Source organism: Podarcis gaigeae, assembly GCF_964106915.1.
Source record: "Podarcis gaigeae genome assembly, chromosome: 11".
In the NCBI taxonomy this organism is placed as follows: Eukaryota; Metazoa; Chordata; class Lepidosauria; order Squamata; family Lacertidae; genus Podarcis; species Podarcis gaigeae.
This window is the reverse complement of record NC_139687.1, coordinates 48,929,549-48,949,303: the sequence shown is the minus strand read 5'-3', so window position 1 is coordinate 48,949,303 and position 19,755 is coordinate 48,929,549. Positions and strand designations below refer to the sequence as shown.

General features: G+C 42.8%; 2 protein-coding genes and 1 long non-coding RNA gene across 5 annotated transcripts in view; 1 reads left to right on the top strand and 2 right to left on the bottom strand.

Annotated features, from left to right (window-relative positions):
- Positions 1-2,561, bottom strand: part of ZFR (zinc finger RNA binding protein) — a 31,655-nt gene extending 29,094 nt beyond the window's left edge. Inside the window, exons 1-2 of one of the 2 annotated variants that reach the window (XR_014556170.1) lie at positions 2,127-2,536; positions 1,896-1,980 (exon numbers count right to left, since the gene is read on the bottom strand). Coding sequence is in view for 1 of the 2 variants with exons in the window: in XM_083702648.1 (XP_083558774.1) it covers positions 1,896-1,980; positions 2,127-2,163 (122 nt within the window). In the remaining variant the exon portion in view is untranslated. Of the gene's footprint in view, positions 1-1,895; positions 1,981-2,126 lie in introns of both variants that reach the window. The other variant, XM_083702648.1, reaches the window with a different exon arrangement.
- Positions 2,562-5,390: 2,829 nt separating this feature from the next.
- On the top strand, positions 5,391-15,898 carry SUB1 (SUB1 regulator of transcription). Of its 2 annotated transcripts, none has more exons than XM_083702994.1 (5): positions 5,391-5,505; positions 8,995-9,067; positions 11,148-11,267; positions 13,861-13,969; positions 15,588-15,898. In XM_083702994.1, the coding sequence occupies exons 2-5, from the start codon at positions 8,996-8,998 to the stop codon at positions 15,665-15,667; spliced, it is 381 nt and encodes a 126-aa protein (XP_083559120.1). In that variant the 5' UTR covers positions 5,391-5,505; position 8,995; the 3' UTR covers positions 15,668-15,898. The 2 variants fall into 2 exon arrangements, with proteins under 2 accessions (XP_083559120.1, XP_083559119.1); XM_083702993.1 differs by lacking the exon at positions 5,391-5,505 and adding an exon at positions 5,597-5,750.
- LOC310827218 overlaps positions 8,402-19,755 on the bottom strand; it is a 52,644-nt gene continuing 41,290 nt past the window's right edge. The window contains exon 4 of the long non-coding RNA XR_014556223.1: positions 8,402-8,536. This is a non-coding gene — a long non-coding RNA (uncharacterized lncRNA). The remainder of the gene's footprint in view (positions 8,537-19,755) is intronic.

Genomic DNA, 19,755 nt, shown 5'->3' with positions numbered 1-19,755 from the left:
TGGATTAAACAATTGCCATCAATTGACAATTTTTCAAGTTCAAGGTTTACCTCTAAGACATACTAATTATACAAGAGATCACAAAGTTGGTGAAGTAAACTTATATATAAAGTAGTGCTGTCATTACAGTTATCTTCACTATGCCAAAATCTGACAAAAATACAAATTATTTTAAATTGGAGGCATTTCCACAGTAAACAAAACAATTTAACAATATGGCCCAATTCTTAAAGAGGAGACAGAGTGTCTTTCAGCTGCCATAAATGTTCCTTTCACTGGGGATAATTTCAGCTAAGTGAGGCACTGTATGTGCATGCTATTTTGAAGTTATGTAATTAAGAAGTTATGAAATTTATCATCTCTTTCAAAATCATTCCATTTCAAGTTTCATTTGGTAACACCTGTTCCCGAAATTATGAAAAAATTGCACAACCACACCATACTGAACATTTAGGTTAAGAGTTCCCCCAAATAGTGTACGTATTTATAGTTTTTAGAGCCAAGTCATCACAAAGCAACATACATATTTTACAAAAATGTAAAATACATGAGACACATAATATACTATGGGAAAGCTGCTTTGAATCACACAAGCCATGAATTCTCAAAGTCTGCACTGAGGGGGCCTAAAGGAAACAGTGTCAGTTCTTAATAATGAGTAGGTCAGACTATAGCCTTTGTCTTTGTAAACCTTATATTATAAACCACCCTATGATCTTTGGATGGAGGGTGGCATAGAAATTTAATAAATAATAACAAACGTCCATTTTTTTGCAGCAGGGCACAAATATTCAGCTGGGGTTGGATTCTAACATTCATTCAGAAAGTTCCAGGAATGAAAGTTTCCTACGCCCTCTTTATTTTTCAAGCTACCCTTTGGAGGCTTTGGAGAGGCGGGAACAGGAACCTCTTCTTCCATGAACTTCCTTAACTTATTTTAGGATCCAAAGCCCTGGATGATAAGCCATCAATCCTTACAGCCTGCCTATATTTTATACTTTATCTGCCTATATTTTATACTTTTATACTTATTTTGAATATTAAAAAATAGTCTAAGATATCACAGAACTCTGCAATAGGTTTTGGAAGTCAAACATTTAAGGGAGGATACTGAATGCATACAGAACACAAAAGTCAGTATGTAGTGGGAGAAATATTGTTGGAAAATACAGGTTTTCCCTGGCTGGGGAGACTAAGGGAAGGAGTGTGGATGCAGAACCGAAAGAAATACGTTTAACCCTGTGCCTGTTTGCTGGAAAGCAAGTCTCCCTGAACAATCTGGGGATACCTAAATATAGAATTGTAGAGCTGCAAGGGATACCAAGGGTCATCTAGTCCGACCCCCTGCAGGAACCTCAATTAGATGATCCACGACAGATGGCCCTCCAACCCATAGCTGCCAACGTTTCCCTTTCTTTAAGGGAAATTTCCTTATTCCGAATAGGATTCCTCGCAAGAAAAGGGAAAGGTTGACAGCTATGCTCCAACCTCTGCTTAAGAGCCTCCAAGGAAAGCGAATGAATCCTTCCAGCAGAGTCTGTTCCATTGCCGTACAGCTCTCGCTACCAGAGTCTTCTTCATTAGCATGCGCAGGACGGGGCTGGAAGGGCGGAGAGGAGAGGCGGCGGCAGAATCACCAGGCTGGAGGGGAGGAGGAGGCGGATCCAGCCCTACGGCAGGACGGGGAGCCCTTATTCCAATGCACGAGCCGAAGCAGGCCTGACGCCGCCGGCTCCGCCCCCCGTCGCCGCACACAACACGCATCAACACCTCCGCACGAGCATGCACATGCGCCGGCGTTTGCGCGCATCTCCTCTCCAAGGTCTCAGCTGCGCCAGGGAAGAAGGGGGGCCGGGGAAACACCTCCCCCGCCCGCCCGCCAGCCTCCCCTTTACCTGTACTGGGCAGCAGCCCCGGTGTGGGTGAACCCGAAGTAGTTGCCGGTGGCCATTTTGGCATCTTCCCCCAGCCGGCTGGGCACTGCAGCAACGACATGGAGGGGAGAGAGAGAAAGAGAGAGAGGGGGGCCTTGTCAAAATCAACACACCTGAGGCGAGAGGCCGCCTCGCCGCCGCCGCCCCTCCTTTCCGCCCTCCGACCGGCTCGCCAAAGCGGCCGTTACTCACCATAGGTGAAAGAGACTACCGGGCATATGGGAATCATGAGTCCGGGCTGACAGAAATGGCGGCGGTGGAAACACACTCTCTACCTCCGGCGCTCGCCCCGCTCCGAGGACGACGCCGCTACTGCTGCTGCAGCTGCTGCTCCGGGTTCACTGATTCCGCTGCCGCCGCCGCCACCACCACCGTCGCAGGTCGCTGGCTCGTCTGGCTCTCCCCTCCCACACGCCGCCCGCTGACCGACCTACGAGGATTCAACGGGCGAACTGAGGAGCCAGGCCTCTCCGTGGCGCATGCGCGGCATTTGCTAGGTTGTAAAACAGGGAAAGGGGACGGTGGGAAATGTAGTTCTTCTCCTTCCTACCTCCCCCGCCGTCCTTCTTGGGTTCCTCTTGGTCGCCGCGAGGCAGGAACGTGACGCGGGCGGAGACTTTCGGCGCGTGCGCACGAGGCGTGCGGAGGCTGTCGGGAAACGTAGTTTTCTGGCCAGGGCGCGGTTTCTTTTCCATTCCAGTGCGTTTTCCTTACCCGGCCTTTTACGAAGTGCACTGTGTTGTGTTAGTAAAATCACATGGAGACACTCCAGACTGTTTGCGGCTCCTCTGCACAAAAGAAACTTGACCCAAAAGTGCTCACGATGAGAAGCCCACAATCCAGTGCAGAATTAGCGTTGTTTAAGCCATTGATATCGTACTTCTGCTGAATTGTGACCCATTTTTGCAATTTAGTGCTCTAATAAATATATGATCAGTAGGACTAAAATTGTCTTTCTCAGATACATTGCGTATGATTGATAAATTTGATCTCTTATTACAGTATTATGGCTATTACACTGTTACTGTAAAGCAATATCCAACTCCCCACTTCAGTTGCACATCAGTATTCCTTTGCAGCCTCTCCAGGGATAATAATTGTGCCATTGTTACCAAGCTGCTGTGTGGGATTCAAGGACCTTTCTTCAAGCTAACAGTTCTGTTCTTTTTCCAGCTTTCAAATCATAATGCGGTTTCTACTTACGCCCCCACTGCTGAGTCATTTGTGGTGTACAACAATAATCTGCCATCTTCTAGTCAGCACGACCCTGGAGCCAGAACTGTAGGGCAGGGGAACCCCATTACCAAGCCCAGTACAGGGAGCAAGGGGAGTTAGTGGAGCTTGCCAAATATCCTGAGACTACACCCTGGAAGATGCTTAATATGGTATGACTACATAATAATAATAATAATAATAATAATAATAATAATAATAATAATAATTTATTTATACCCCGCCCATCTGGCTGAGTTTCCCCAGCCACTTTGGGCGGCTCCCAATCAGTGTTAAAAACAGTACAGCATTACATATTAAAAACTTCCCTGAACAGGGCTGCCTTAAGATGTCTTCTGAACGTCAGGTAATTCTTTATCTCTTTGACATCTGATGGGAGGGCGTTCCACAGGGCGGGCGCCACTACCGAGAAGGCCCTCTGTCTGGTTCCCTGTAGCCTCACTTCTCGCAATGAGGGAACCGCCAGAAGGCCCTCGGTGCTGGATCTCAGTGTCCGGGCTGAACGATGGGGGTGGAGACGCTCCTTCAGGTATACAGGACTACAGATTCAGACATTTCCATGTTTTAACTGGTTCATATAAGCTCCAGAAATTCCACACTTAAACCACAGTGTAAAGACAGTGGTGATTTAGAGTAGAAGTCTAGATCAGGATGATCTGTGCATGTCTGATATCACAAAGCCTCCAACCCTGAACCTACTCGAGAGAAGGAAACAAACTAGTGTGTGCTCTGGATAGGGTGCAATAAAAGGAAGCAGGTGGTGGAACAGCAAAGACAGCTATAAAACTGCTCAATTTGGCACTTAATATTGCAACACCTAATTTAACTCAATTCCATGTCACTCTGTGAAGATGATTTCCTAGCGACTGCATCTTGTCAAAATGCTGCTGGACAGCTCTTTGGCTCTGCTTCTAAGATGCAGTGGTGTAGCGTGGGGCGTGCAGGGGGGGCCGGCCGCAACATCTGGGGGTTAGGGTTAGGGGGTGCAAATCCACGGGTTAGGGGGCGCAAATCCACGGGTTAGGGGGCGCAAATTACTTGCCTTGCCCCGGGTGCTGACAACCCATGCTACGCCACTGCTAAGATGGGAAATCCAAGCACACATCAAGGGTGGAAACTGACAATACTGGCACTTAGGGGATATTCTCTATGGCATTGCTGGCAATGAATGACCAAATTCCTTTCCCAACTTCTGAACATTTTTACAAGCCGTATTTTGTTGGCTTTGCAATTCTCTAGGAGTCAACACCTCAGGTGTGCTGTTCCACAGGTACTCCTACAGACCTTAATTTGCAAAAGTTGCAGAAAATGAAACACTAATACCAGGGCTTTTTCAGGGGGTACTCAACGGTATGCAGTACAGCATCTCTTTTTCTTGTTGTTAAAAAATGTGGCACTTACAGAATTCTGGCATCTATTTTTCAAGAAAATAAAGCACTGACTAATACAGACTGAAGGCTCCTCTATTTATTCATGTTCTCTCAACCTGAGGCTGGAGCAGGGAAGGGGCATTCATATTCCATTCCAGAGTGGCAGCTCTGCTTGCCTATTGCAGCAAAAACAAGGGAGTCTTGCAGCACCTCAAAAGACGAACAACTTTTTATAGCAGGAACTATTAATAGATTTTTTAAATATAACAGTTTTAAATTATAACAATGTTTACCTGGTAATTAGTTTTTTAATGGTTGCATTCCCATGTTTTTAGCTGTTCTTACATTAAATATAGAATGATGGTGGTGATGATAAACTTCCACAGAATACAAGTCACATGCTTTGAACATACAAGTGCCCACTCCACATTTGTAATAACTTTCAATGTGGCAGCACTTGCACTTTGGAATTCCCTGTCTATTGTATTAAAATCAAGCCGGCGCTATACTCCTTTCCACGCCTGCTGGAAACATTTTAGACAAGCCTACCCAGAAGCTTATAAAGTTGTGACGACCTAAACCAGTTTCAATGTTTCAACCGTTGTATGTAAAATCAGTGCTTTGATTTGTTCTCAGTTTTATCGTGTTATTTTTTGAGGGTTTGAAAAATGAATTTGATAAATGAAATCTTCGATTTTTAATTTTTTTAAATTTAAGATGGTTGATGCTGCACGCATTTCTACGTCCCACGAGTCACCCACACGCTTAAAACGCTCCTCGCTCTCCGAGCGCCTCGCCGCGCGCAGCGCGCTAACTTCACGCACGGTGTGCGTGCGCCCTCCCGCGGTCTTTTGGAGTGGGCGGGCCGCCGGAGCTCACGTCACTTCCGCTTTTGCAGCGGCGTGGGGCGGGGATAAAAAAGGCAAGCCAAGAGGAAGGCAGTGAGAGCAGCGGGCTGTGAGTGGAACGTGAGTGCCGCTTTTTCCGTTACTCCTCGCGCGCGCTCCCCATCCCTCTTCCCGTGGCTCTTTCTGCGGGGGGCGGGGGTCACGTTCGAATGGAACTCTCGGCCCTCGTCGCCTGCGCGCGCTGCGCGGCGGTTTGAGCCGCCATGTTGGGCTCCTCGGGACCCGAGTCCCTGAAATGAGAGGCGGCGGCGACGCTCGCCCCTGAGAAGCGAGGGAGCCATGGGACAAATAACTGCTCCCTATCGGTGCGGGTCGTGTTCGGACTCCCCATTCCCTAATACTAAAGGGGGGGGAAGGAAACCTGAGGGAGGAGGCGGAGGCGGTGCAGCAGCCCAGAGGCTGCCATGTTGGGGAAGGGAGGGGGCAGAGAAAGCATCCGAGGGAGGGAGAAAATGGCGGCTGGGAACCGCCCCCCAGCTCTACTTGGCCTGGGGGGATTCCCACCTCACCGCCTTGGCCCAGGTTCCCCTCCTCCCCCCGGCTTCATCTACACGGCTGTCTTAAAGGAGCCGTTTCTGGTCCTCCATACTGTGGTCTGGTCTCTCTCTCCCCCCATCTTCATCTTGGCTGGTTACGGGTCCTCGGTCGGCAGAGCACGATACAGCCGTGGGTTCGAGCCCCACGTTGGGCAAAACGGTTCCTGCATTGTAGGGGGTTGGACTAGATGACCCTCGGGGTCCCTTGCGACCCAACGGTTCTCTGATTTTCTGGCAACCTGCTCCCCTCCCGCATTTCCTCCCCATGGGTGTTACTGGGGCCTTGGGGCTGCACTTTCTCCTTTTACTCAAATGAAGGGAACCCCCCCAACAAAACCATGGCACCTTCTAGGATACCTTGGCCCCAACAGTGACGCATTCTCTGCATTTTAAGTGACCCACCACCTGCTTTTTCCTGTGTTGTAGCCTCACCTTCCTGTTCAATCCTCCGCCTCTTGAGTGGCCATTTTATCCCTTGGGTGCCCCATGTGTCACAGGACTTGAGGCACCATTGGGTGGCAGCAAGAAGCTCAGCAAGTAAATGGCAGAGCCAAGCCTGCCCCCTGGTCTGTTGCCCCCAATTTGGAGCAGTACCAGAACATAGGGTGTGGGATGGCACACTACATACAGTATTGATGTATTGCTTTAACCATGGGCTTAGTCACATTTTAGCCTATTCCAAGTTCATTTTCCTTCTATATTTACACATGGAGCTGCACTACATCATCTGTTAGCTCCCTCTCCTCTTTAGTCTGTAGACTTACATGCACACAGGTCTATATGCTCATCTTGCCATCACCTCTCTCCTCCCAAATTCTCTTCCCTTTTGCTCTTTTGAAAATCTTGATGAATTAAGTGGTAACAGCATGTAAAGTTCTCACTGTACCTTCACAGTTCACACAGTGAGAGAAACTCAGATACAGTATGGCTGTAGCACATGCCTCTGAATCCAGAAAGACGGGATGTAACACAGGCGTGTTACTTACATTCTGTCGTCATGTGGGTGGGTCTCAGATGTTCCTGCAAATAAACTGAGGAGGCCAACAAATAGGGGATTTTTATTTAGTGTGAAAGCCCAGGACTCCTCCCTTGTAATATCCAGGGATCTACCTGTCTTCTTTATACTGCCCTCCATATCTGTATTTCTAGTCAAAACAAAAAAAAAATTCCTTCCAGTAGCACCTTAAAGACCAATTAAGTCAGTTCTTGGTATGAGCTTTCGTGTGCATGCACACTTCTAGTGTTTGTCTCTTCCTATTTTTTAATCAGTTTTATTTGCCTTGATATGGTTTTCCCATTTGCATTGAAAATGCTGGGCTCTGGGTATTTACTACTTTTTATTCCTTGCAAGCTGGTCTCTGTCCGTAATAATAAATTATTATTATTATTACTTCCATCTGCCATTTCCCATGTTTCTTATATTTCACTCAAGTTTATACCACAATAAGTTTGTGATGGAACAAAGGTTGGATATAATAAACATATTAAATAAATAAATGCCTTTCTCCTTAATTGCCTTAGTGAAACACCTGAAGCCTGCTTCTTTAATTTTTCTGAGAAGTTAAAACATGTCATTGATGTGGTGTGGTCAAGCAAATATACTTACCTGGAGAAAAGCAGTATGATCTCTGATGAAGCTGCATATTTAACTGTTTTGGTTTTTTCTCCCATGTGTTATCTTTTGGAGCTGGAATCGGAAGCCACACCTTGCCGAGAGAGAGAGCGCGCGTGCTAGAGAGCTAGAGCAGTGTTTCCCAACCTTGTGCCTCCAGATGTTTTTGGCCTACAACTCCCATCATCCCTGACCACTGGTCTTGCTAGCTAGGGATGATGGGAGTTGTAGGCCAAAAACATCTGGAGGCACAAGGTTGGGAAACACTGAGCTAGAGGTTCTTTAAAGGATTAAGTGGGAAGAATTCCTGATAACTGATATATGTAGGGCAACATAAGATGATGTCTGCTGGATCAGACCAAAGGCTCATCCTGCCCAGTATCCTGTTATCCCAGTGGACAACCAGATGCCTGTGGGAAAACCGCAAGCAGCACCTGATGCACTTGTGATGAATTTCCTTGCAGTTTATATTCAGAGGCATCTTGCCTCCAGCAGTAGAGTTAGAACACAGCCATCTTGTTTCATTCTGAAACTGGAATAACAAATTGGTATTTCACAGAACAGATCCATCGGTTCTGTCAAGCCACTTGCAAATTGTCACTTAGATTTTGTAGAACATTTTTTTAGCTTCACTCATAAGCAAAAGCATTTATTCAAAGGTGTGATACATTCTGTACTCTGCCACATCTTCTTAGGATTTGTACATAACACCCCCGCTTTGCCTGAGTGCATTATTTACTATTAAACCTTACCACCTGTGAGGCGGATCAGCTTCCTCACAATCCTTGAAAATACCTACAGTACCGGCGTTTGCTCTCTTCTAAAACAAATACATTTTTACCTACTGCTGCCTCTTACTTGCTACCGTTGTTTCAGAAGGTCTAAAGTAACCTGATCCCTACTGTTTCTCCATGCAAGTCCTATCCATCTCTCTGCCTTTGCTCTAACAGAAGAATAAGTTCAGCTCTATCAGACTATAACAGTATATGTGCTTCAAACAACAGTTGGATAGGATTGCAATGTGTTAATAGTATTGATTTAAGATAAAGTAGCATCCTATATGGGTCTCATTCACTGTCTCATAAGCAGAGAGGACACCAGTTAACCCTATTTAAAATCAAAGCTACCTAACAACCAAGCATTTTGTGTTTCTCTCCATAGTCATTTATTATGTATCCCTCCACTTTTCCCCAATGGTAAGCCCAATGCCATTATATGGCTCGTATCCCAATTCTTAAATATTACTTTGAAGCCCATTTAATTTCAGTGGAACTTCAGAGCAGTTGTGTGTGAAATGACAATGATGGAGGAGATTGCTTGATGGGAGGGGGTGTGAAATTCTAACAGTCACTTAGTGTATGAAGCTTTTTAAAAAAACAACAAAATTTCTTTCCTTCCTAGAATGCCGAAATCAAAAGAACTTGTGTCTTCAAGCTCATCTGCCAGTGATTCGGACAGTGAAGTTGACAAAAAGGTGATATTTTCTCCCCTCCTTTTCTTTCTTTCTCTCTCTCTCTCTCTCTCTCTACACACACACACACACAATATTGAGCAAGAATAAAACAGTGGCATAAGCCACCCAGAGACTAATTTTAGAGTTTATGCTTTCTACTTATACAGAGACGTGTATAAATGGCTAAGACTTGCATATATGCCTAAAAAAGCCATAACGGTATAAGATAAATAGATCCTCAGGGGAGCTGATTTTACAAATCTACTTTCCTTGTTCTTAAAAAGATAATTAAAATGCACTTCTCTTTAATTGAGTCAGTCTTTTGAGGGCATACTTGTGCTACTCATGATTTTTTATTTCATTTTAAAGTTATGGAATATTTGGATCAAAATGGATATCTTGATCAGAACTTTTTTATTTTTTATTCTGTTTGTATTTTTTAAATACATCAACCTATTTTAAGGCAATGATCCTTTAAGACCTTTCATTTCAAGTATACCCACAATTCCGGGCACATTTCTTTTTCAAGTTCCGCTTATACTGGTATTTAGGACCTAGTTAGGCATGTAGAAGATTGCATAGCTCTCTTGTAGCTGAATGCTTTTTTTAGCAAGCGTAATCAGTAAAGTGGGAGAAGAATGAATCTCTCAGGGAATTTTTTTTTGTACTTGAGGGGTAAGTACTAGTCCAGTTGCAGTTTCTCAAAATGTTGACGTATAGTTACTTCACATTTTAAGGAACTTTACCTTCCGCATATTTACTAATTTGTGGTGCTTTACCCACTTGCCGATGAGGGGAAATGGAGAAGCATAACTGGTATAGAAGTGTTTACCACTAAATCTTGGAAAGAATGGATCCCTCTAGCTTGCAGATAAATGTTATGAACACCAAACTGTTAACCTTAATGTTTAAATGATCAACATCTAGCTTGGTCTTGAAATGTCATCTCTGAGCAGGATTCCATCCCGCCCATGGCCTGATTCTTCTCTCAGCTACTTGGCTGTACTTGGAGAATTTCACAAAGGTGTTTTTGTTGAACTAGTAGAATGCAAGTGCAGCAGATTATGCATTCAAAGCCCCTCGTTCTGCCCCAGGCCGCAGAATTTTGCAATTAGGTGAATTTGGCTTTTCATCTAAATATTTTTTAAGCAATTCCCTATGTACCTGTAACTAATATTCTTTGGTTAGTGGCCCATTTTTTGTGGACTTGAGGTGTTCAGGATTGCCAGCATAGATCAAGGCGGGGTCAAAATAGTTTGAGGAGCTTTTGAGCACAAATGAATTGGGATCTTGTTTTGGCCTTTCTCACAGAAGATGGGACAGAAAGGGCAACATTTTTGAGCTGTGGTTTCAAGTGCTGTTAAGTCTGGTATTGCCAGCCCTCAGTCTTTTATACATTATGTTGTAGAAAGTTGCATACATTATTTTGCAATGTTATTTTGCATCTCTTTGATCCAGTTAATCTTAAGGGAGTTTACATTTTCATTTGTAAGTTGATATCCTAGCTGCTGGTACAAACAACACTTCTATTGAAGGGAAGTGCCTATTATTTACCAACACAGTTTGCCAAACATTAAGGGAATTCCTGGATTTACATAGTCTCTGGTGGAGATGGAAAGCCCAAGTTATCTAGAGTGAGATACTGGAGTAAACAAACTCAGTAAGTTTCTCAATACAAAGCAAAGCCAGTTGACCCCATTCAAGACTGTTCTGAGAGTTTGCTGCAGTTTCACATTGATTTTATCTGGTCTTCTGTAGATGCAACCTGAATGTGGTTATATTTTAAGTATGCAGTGATGCTAATAAGGTTTCTATTACATTTTAAGGCCTGCATCGGACCTTGATAGAAAAAGGTTTAGTTTCCCACAATGAGAAAAATGTAGCTTTTACTTGGTAAAATTGTTCTTTGTATGTAAGTATTGTGTCTTCCCTGTGAACATGGGTACTTTTTTGTTAAATGGTTTTCTGGGGCTTTCTCTGATCAAATATTGAGTACATTTGAACACTGTTGTGGGGGAAGGAGGAGAGACATATTGATGTAAACTTGAAACTACAACTTCTCCAGTAGGTTCTTAATTCACTTTGATTTTTAAATGTCAAGGTGAAAAGGAAAAAACAAGCAGTGCCTGAAAAGCCTGTGAAGAAACAGAAGACTGGTGAAAGCTCCAAAGGTGCCGCCTCCTCCAAGCAAAGTAGCAACAGAGATGAGAATATGTTTCAGGTAACTGGTGGCTCTTACTTTGAGTAGTTGGTGGGATACCCAGTTCTTGTGTTGTGGGTTGTACTTAAATTTTACAAAGCGGAAGACCTGTCATCATCAGGGAAATAAATAAAGCCAGTGTTCTGTTTTTATAACTTTGCACGATTGGAATCCTTAAGACGACTGTGAGCTAAACCCATTTACAAGCATCTAGTACACAAGTACCGGCAAACAGATATAGTTGTAGCTTTCCTAAACTGTTATTTATTTATTAAATTATATTTGTATACGGACCTTCATCCAAAGAACAGCTATATGGACTCAGAAGCTTTATATTCTTGCAGAAACAGTTTTCCCACTACTAGTCAGTGTCAGTAACACAAAGGGAGTGACGTGAAGTAGGAGAGCTGGAGAAATAAAATTGATTTTGTTTAGGATCAGTCAGTAGTGGGTAGGGTCAGGAAGGAAGCTGAACTTCCCCAAGCAACAGTATTTTCCTGTCTGGGGTTTGGTGGCCTTGCTTGCTGGGAGCTGCTGGACTGAAAGATGGGAGCAATTTTAATTTGACTGGCACAGATATGTCAGAACATATTAGCTTGTCTATGAATGACATGAGTAGAAAGCACATTAAATTCTGCTTCACTGAGGAACTAGTCCATGCCCGTGTGATGCTCACACAAAGAAAAACTATACTGAACTTTAATCCGAAAGGAAATGTTGAAAATTGTACTTGAATGGTATATCTGATCTGTTGCCAAATAAATGGAGATTACTGGATCCCAGATGGTCTGTGTTATGTTTAACACTACTATCTGTAGTGTGATCCGATAGTTGCTTATGCAGCAAGCGTGAAAGGTTGAAGAGTGTTCTTAATTAAAGGTATGCAGTTTAGAAAGCTTGATTTTGTAATTATCCATTCTTGTACTACTTTGGACAGCTAATTGGTAAGCAGTATTCTGGTTGAGCTAGGAACTATTTGCTTCAAATTACAGTACAACTAGGAACTTGATGGGTGACCTTAAGCAAATTACTGTTATAATAACATTTTGCATGGAGTTTTTTCCCCATTGGTTCTACATGTTTACTCTGAGAGTGGAAAGTAATTGAAGTGTCCGGAGGTGCTGGTGAAGTTGGCAAATAAGGAGCAGAGATTGGGGGGGGGGGGGTTAGAGACGTGGAGGTAGTGGGCTAGGTGTAGGAAATTTTGCCTATGGGCAGGAACTGTGTGTTTCAAAGTCCTGTTCAGTGGTCATGGGCCATTTGCATGAGATTGGGGTGTTGCTGCATGCAGAAAAGGGAAGATTATAACAAGTGAGGAGGCCTGAGCTAGTGGAACTTACAGTTGTGTATGTTGAAACTCTTAAGCACATAGGAGTCAACATTTAAAAACATTTCAGATGTTACTCCTCGCATTGCAAAATATATTAAGATTATACTATTGATAGCCAAGGCACATCCAAGATGTTCTTGACATCTTCAGTGGTAGAGATTTTGGTAATACAACAGATACAGAAGCTATTCAATCCAGCAAATATGTGTGGCATTTTTGGGGGTCTTCAGACAGTTTAGTAATTTTAGAATTATAGGAAGGTGCTTTTGCATCTCGGTGCACTTAGTGTAATATCCTTGACCAAAACCGTTGCATCATTATCCACCCTATTTTTTAAAAATATGGTTCACTACTTCTTTTTGAGCTAGGCTTCTGAGAATATCAGCTGCTATCAATTTTTCTAACTAGCATTCTGCAGGCTGCAGTTTCCTGCTTTAATGCTTTCAGAATGTTTTTTTCTCTTGATGGTGCAACCTGAACACTAATCTTGAAACTGCTTCCGTATGGGTTTGGTGCCCTAAGCTAAATATAGGCCTCTAGTTGGAGCCTAGCACATTTTCACTGTACAGCTGTACCTCATTTTGAGTCTGCCCCGTTTAGGGTCCATTTCATCGAACGTCCGTGGCAAACTCAGAAGTAACAGAATGGGTTACTTCCGAGTTTGCCGCACGTGCAGAAGTGCTAAATTGCACTATGCGCAAAGCGGCACTTTGTTGAGCATCCCTTTCGTCCAGTGTCCAGGGCTCCGGAACAGATCCCAGACGCAAAAAGAGGTACGACTGTACTTGGAAATCAGCTTGGTTGCCTTTCATTTAAGGTTACTTCCTGATGCTAATCATAATCTCATATATGCATAAGTTTGAAGACCAAAATTTACTGAACTTGTGCGTATCTACCCTATTTCTCAATTTGAATGTGGATTCATACTTCTGAAAGCCCAAGGCTAGGATGATGATTTCATCCTCATTAGTTAAAGGGCTGAAGGTGATTGAGTTTTTTTATATTCCTTGACAATATTTCTATAAAAAAGCACGCTTCTGAGAAAAAGGAAATAAATCAGTTTGGTTTAGCAATAACTTCTGCAGAATGATTTGGCTTCTCCTGTCTCTTGCTGTCATTGCTTGTTAGTTGTAAGAGATTTCACTGAGAAGAAACACTTGATCCCATAACCTCAAAAATAAACTCTAGTTTTACTTTGAATCATACACAAGACCTTAATAGTGCTTGAAGAGCTGTATCATGTGTTTGGTGAAATAATGATTTAGTTCTCTAATTTGTTGACAGATTGGTAAAATGAGATATGTCAGTGTTCGTGATTTTAAAGGTAAAGTCCTAATTGATATTAGAGAATACTGGATGGATCAAGAAGGTGAAATGAAACCTGGCAGAAAAGGTAATTCTTATGTTGTCTGCATGGTGACTACAGTTTTTGATAATACATTATGCACTATAATGGGTTCTTGGGCCCCATACCTAAACATCTAAGTCAGGATAATTAGGTGTAGCAATAAGTGTTGTTGTTGTTGTAGTAGTAGTAATAAATAATAATAATAATAATAATAATATTTATACTATGCCCATCTGGCTGGGTTTCCTCAGCCACTCTGGGCAGCTCCCAACAGAATAATAAAGGATTGGGAGTACAGTCCATTCTTCCACATCATCATTACTACTTAGATATACCAGACACGACATGGCAAGACACATCTACCAAAATTCCCTGTTCTACACAGCTACTAAAGGCATACAGATTCTGTCCTTTTTCACATTCAGTCACACTATATTTAACTAGTTTGTGTGAAGTGGCCAATCTGAACACAACCAAACATTCCTTTGTTTCCCTGCTCTTGGTTTGCCTACCCTCAAAGTAGATACAGACAGGTTGGACATAGACCTATTTGGAGGTTCCTGTTTCTCTGGCCCCAGCAGTTCTGGTGCCCATTCAGGTTTGTTAGGTTATTTGCTTAGGGATCTAACTTAAGATCACCACCTGCCTCTCATTTTGCACACATTCCCTTCCATCCCCACCCATTGATGTTTTGGTATTGCATATAACTCAAAGTTCTCGAAAGTGAATTTTGAGCTGCGTTCAGTTTTGTTTTGATCCTGTTGACAGAAATCCTAGGTGATGCCAGGCCTGAGCAGGTGAGAAAGGAAAGAACATTATGGAGTCTTGTAGATCCTTAAAATGTCTGTGCAAGACTTTTAGCTGATCTGTGCTCTAGCTATGCCTACTGAAATACAAAAAGAAATAAATAAATCTGATCATAGAATGCAAATAAATGGGCAGGCTGACTTGCATATCTGTCCTGTATGCCCTTCCTGGTCATACTGTTTGCACTCTTTGTGGTTTCAAAGAGCAGGAAACAAGTAGGTCAAAAGGAGACAAAGTTCCTTGAATAACTAGCTGTTTGTTTGGATTGTGCTGTCAGTGCTGGTCCTACTAATCTTTCAGTCTGTTGTTTGGATGGTACAGTACTTGTGTGCTGAATCAGCATGTCACAACCCCTCCAGCTTTTAAGGCCTTTGAGGCTTAGGTATGTATCTCCTTTAATATTCTGTGGCTGTTAATATCTAGGCACTTTTAAACTGGGCTGAGAAACTGCAAGTAACATTTTGATGAGTGTTTGAAGTCTTAACTACAACAAGCTCTGCTGTGTATAATGTTACAAGTGAACCATGTCAAGAGTGACTTCCAGGTAACTTGTTTCTCTGGTCTTGCGTAAATACTTGGCTTGGTAGAATTCCTGAAGAGGGATTATCTACTTTGTACTGCATAAATTTTGACTTGGATCATAGAGGCGCTGATTGCCCTTGACCCCCCAACTCTTCTGAGATCCTACCTTTCAAGTTTCTTGTCCTCAAATCTGCATTTTTTAATACAGAAGTTGAGGTTCTCTTGAAGCATCCTCAACAGGACAGCATTGTGAATTCTGCAGTTGTGTAAGTGTGTTTATAGCATAAGTGTGAATTTGTAATAACCTCCAAGGATTTGTTTTGGTTTACTTTAGGTATCTCTCTAAATCCAGAACAGTGGAGCCAGTTGAAGGAACAGATTACTGATATTGATGAAGCAGTAAGAAAACTGTAAAGATGAGCCATGCAGAAACTCTACTGTTATAGGTTTAAGTAGTCTTTTTACATTGGCATTCATTTTCTAAACTATTTGTTTTCCAAGCTATTGTATATTTGGATTGCAAAACAATTTGTAAGATGAGCGCTTTTTTTAATGTGCATTAAAAGTGTATTCTGGGTGAAGTTACAAATGTGTATACTTTTATTAAACAGGTGTTATGTTCTCACATCATGGTGTAAAATAAAACACATTCAATTAATACTCTGTGTAAGTTATAGTTGTCGGTGGCCTTCTTGACTGAAATACTCTAACATGAGGGAGATTCCTTGTTTACTTTAATAACAAGAAACAAAAGTAACCCACTGTAGGCTTAAACTTTTTTTTTAGTTTACTTTCCCAGTTAATTTAATTACTGCGTTGCTTTGAAGATATAATCAATTCCTGTACTTCTAGTGTACTTTAGAAATTCGGCCCATGTTTCCACAAATCAGTTTTCTTTTGCGGTGGTCTGGCTATTCACACTTGTTCTTCAATTTCTCTGTAACAGTGGTGTCCCCTATCATTTTTGGCTATGGTAAAACTGTCAGTTTGTATTTATTCTAACATAAGGCAATGCAAGTTTGTTTTTCCATGCTCCCCCTGTGGAAAGGACTAGTTTAAGCAGTGGCTAGATGGCCATTTATCATGGATGCTTTAGTTAAGATTTCTGCATCTCGGGGGGGGGGGTTGAACTAGATGACTCTCAGGGTCCCTTCCAACTCTACAATTCTGTGATTCTATATTAACACAAAATGCTATATTTTCTTCTGTACCATTGGTATGTTGCTGCAGTGTTAGAAACTCAAGATATAAAAGCTAGGTGCCAAATGGCTTCTGAAACCAAGGCTTCAGTTGCCAAAACGGAATGTCTAGTAGTAATTTGGGGGCAAAATGGTTCCAAAGTCTTATTCACAGTCAGTCCATCATTTGAAAAAAAGAAATCAGGCAATTATCAGTAGGGACATGGGTGGCACTGTGATCTAAACCACTAAGTCTCTTGGGCTTGCCGATCAGATGGTTGGTGGTTCGAATCCCCACGATGGAGTGAGCTCCCATTGCTCTGTCCCAGCTCCTGCCAACCTAGCAGTTCAAAAACACACCAGTGCAAATAGATAAATAGGCACCGCTGCAGCCGGAAGGTAAACGGCGTTTCCGTGTGCTCTGGTTTCCATCACGGTCTTCCGTTGCACCAGAAGCGGTTTAGTCATGCTGGCCACATGACCCGGAATGCTGTCTGTGGACAAACGCCAGCTCCCTTGGCCTGAAGCAAGATGAGCAGCGCACCTCATGGTCATCTTTGACAAGACGCTTTTAAAAATGTCCAGGGGTCCTTTACCCTTTTACCTAATTATCAGTTAAACATCTGGCTAGTTCACGAGCTAGGTTAAGAGCTTTAAGAACTTAAAAAAGAGAAGACATTTTATCCAGGGGCAGTCCACAGGTATATTGGCCTATTCAGTTTCTTAATGGCAACACAGACCATTCATAATGTAAGACAACTGAGCAAGGCAAGTTGGGTAAGCAAAGACAAGCTACAACCATTAACTATAACATTGTTTACTGCCTCTCCTCAGGCTGCCCAGAAAAAAACAGTTTGGTTCCTGAAATTCATTCTGATTGTGCAGATAAAATATAGCCGATAGAATTCTACAGGATGTGGTATTAGTGTGTGGAAACAGTCAAGTTGCAATGATCCCCAGGCATGCACCTCCAGACAGTGGAGATGTCAGGCACTCTCCTGGAACCCGCACATCTTCACTTGGCGCCTGGCTAATTTCAAACACTGTGGCTGGTGTTATTAGGACTCTTAATGCTTTAACTGCCTTTTTGTCCTTTGAAAAGGAAGAGGGTCCTTCACTCCTTTCTAACATGAAAACTGACCACATGTTGCTCATGCACTGTTTCTCTGCCCCATTAATGCCTTGAAAGAAGAATAGCAAGTGGGTTATAGCAATTTTATTTCTTTTTAAAAAACATCTTAAACAGCAGGTATACAACTGCTAATGTGCCCAGAATTAGTGTTATGTAGCAATCTTTCGGCCAAAAAGTTTGCTTGCTGTCCATATTCAATGACTGAACCTCACCTGGACCCTTCAAAGCTTTGCTTTTTGGTCTGCCAGTTTCTTTGGGTCTGTGTCTACACTCCCTAAGTCCATAGGTTCCCAACTCTTGATGAGCTGAATACTGTTCTATACAGAAAGAACAGTTCCTGGCATTCTGTCATGCCCTTGGGCAGGCATCCCCAAACACTGCCCTCCAGATGTTTTTGGACTACAACTCCCATCATCCCTAGCTAACAGGACCAGTGGTCAGGGATGATAGGAATTGTAGTCTCAAAATATCTGGAGGGCCAAGTTTGGGGGTGCCTGCTCTAGCGTGACCAAGAAACAATCAATATATGCCTATTATAGTAGGGGCAGGCTTGGATTTTAAGAGCTGAGTTCAACAGAAAAAGCTAACCTGTCCTAATATAGCCAACCTGTCCCAATTTTTTTCTTTTAATGCATTCATTTTCTGTAATAGATTGCTCCTTTAAAGGTAAAGGTACCCCTGACCATTAGGGCCAGCTGCAGCGCTCATCTCACTCCTTTAGGAGAGAATAAAGTGCCACACTTGGGAACAAAATAGTGGTAAGGTTTTCCACAAACACAACTGGATGGCATCATTTTTTTAGGGGGGAGGTAGCCCTGCAATTTTATCACATCAGTCACAAAGCTCACATTATGTGCATATTTAAATGTTTCTATTTATTAAGGGTTTGAAAGGAGGCTTTACAGTGGGAAATTCCTGAAGTCTTTGACAACGGGCCAAACTGACAAAACTAATCCAAGGTTTCATGGGCAAAATTTCATTCCGCATATAGCACGTTATCTTTCGACATGCATAGCAGAGGCTGCACTAAGGCAGCAGTCCTATGATTGCCACCAAACACATCTTATTAAATTCAGTGCAACTCACTTGCAAGCCTTTACACACAGAGTTGGGCTGTCAATTGTGTGACACTTGTGAGAATGTATTTTGTTTGTGTAATTTATAAAGATTAAGATTTTCAATATAGAACTTTGATTTTCAGTTTCATATATGCCAACAGCTGGAGCTCATCATGGCAGCTTCCACAGTGAGCACAACTGGTGCCAGATTTTGGGGGACCCTTAGCATGGTGCTTATCATGCACCAACCTTTCCTCCAAACCCAGGACAGTGCCTATCTCTGCTGGTGGCTGCCAACACATGCTTTCTGTTGCTGCTTTGGTGGTGGCAACGTTGCCACTAACTTCTCTCCACTCAGGGCCCAGACACTTTTGCATAGGAGCTAAGCTAGACATCTAAGCGTAATGCAGTGCTTTGGCCCATAGATCTATGAAATTGTCAGACTTTATAGTCTTACCAAGGGCCTTTTTTCAGGGGGTAGTCAAGGGTACGCAATACCGGCACCTCTCTCTTCTTTCTTTTTTTCTTTTTTGGTTTTTAAAAAGGGTGGCACTTACTGTAACGACCTCATGGGGAGTACCAGCACCTCTTTGTCTAGAAAAAAACACTGGTCCTACCTGGACTTTAGCTCCATAAATTGGTAAATTTCATAGATCTGTGGGCTGGGACATGACATTTTGGAAATGAATAAGAAAAGAAAATATATGTTTAGCCTAATTATTTTCCTCATTTGGTGACTGCTAATCTGGCAAAGAAACTTGAAAACCTCATGATTACTCCATTTGCTTGCCAGAGCAGCCATATAGGGACTATCTGGGACCCTGCTGCTCCAAGCTAATGGCGCCATTGCTCCTGTTCTGAAGAAAGTTCTGGAGCTCTGCTTCCCTGCATTCCTTTTGCAACTTCAATAAGTTTCGTTGGGTACAGCTTCTATCATATCCCTACAGTGACAACAGTGACACATGCAGCATTGGGATAATCTCTGAACTGAGGACTCCAGGTGACTTATCTGTGTGACATTTCTGTGGGGTTTTTTTTTGTTCTTTCTTGGTTACTTGCCCTATGTTCATCACTTCTCAAAAGAGGTAGGTGGCTTTAGAGGGGTGTAAATAACCTGGCTGGCCACTAGATGGT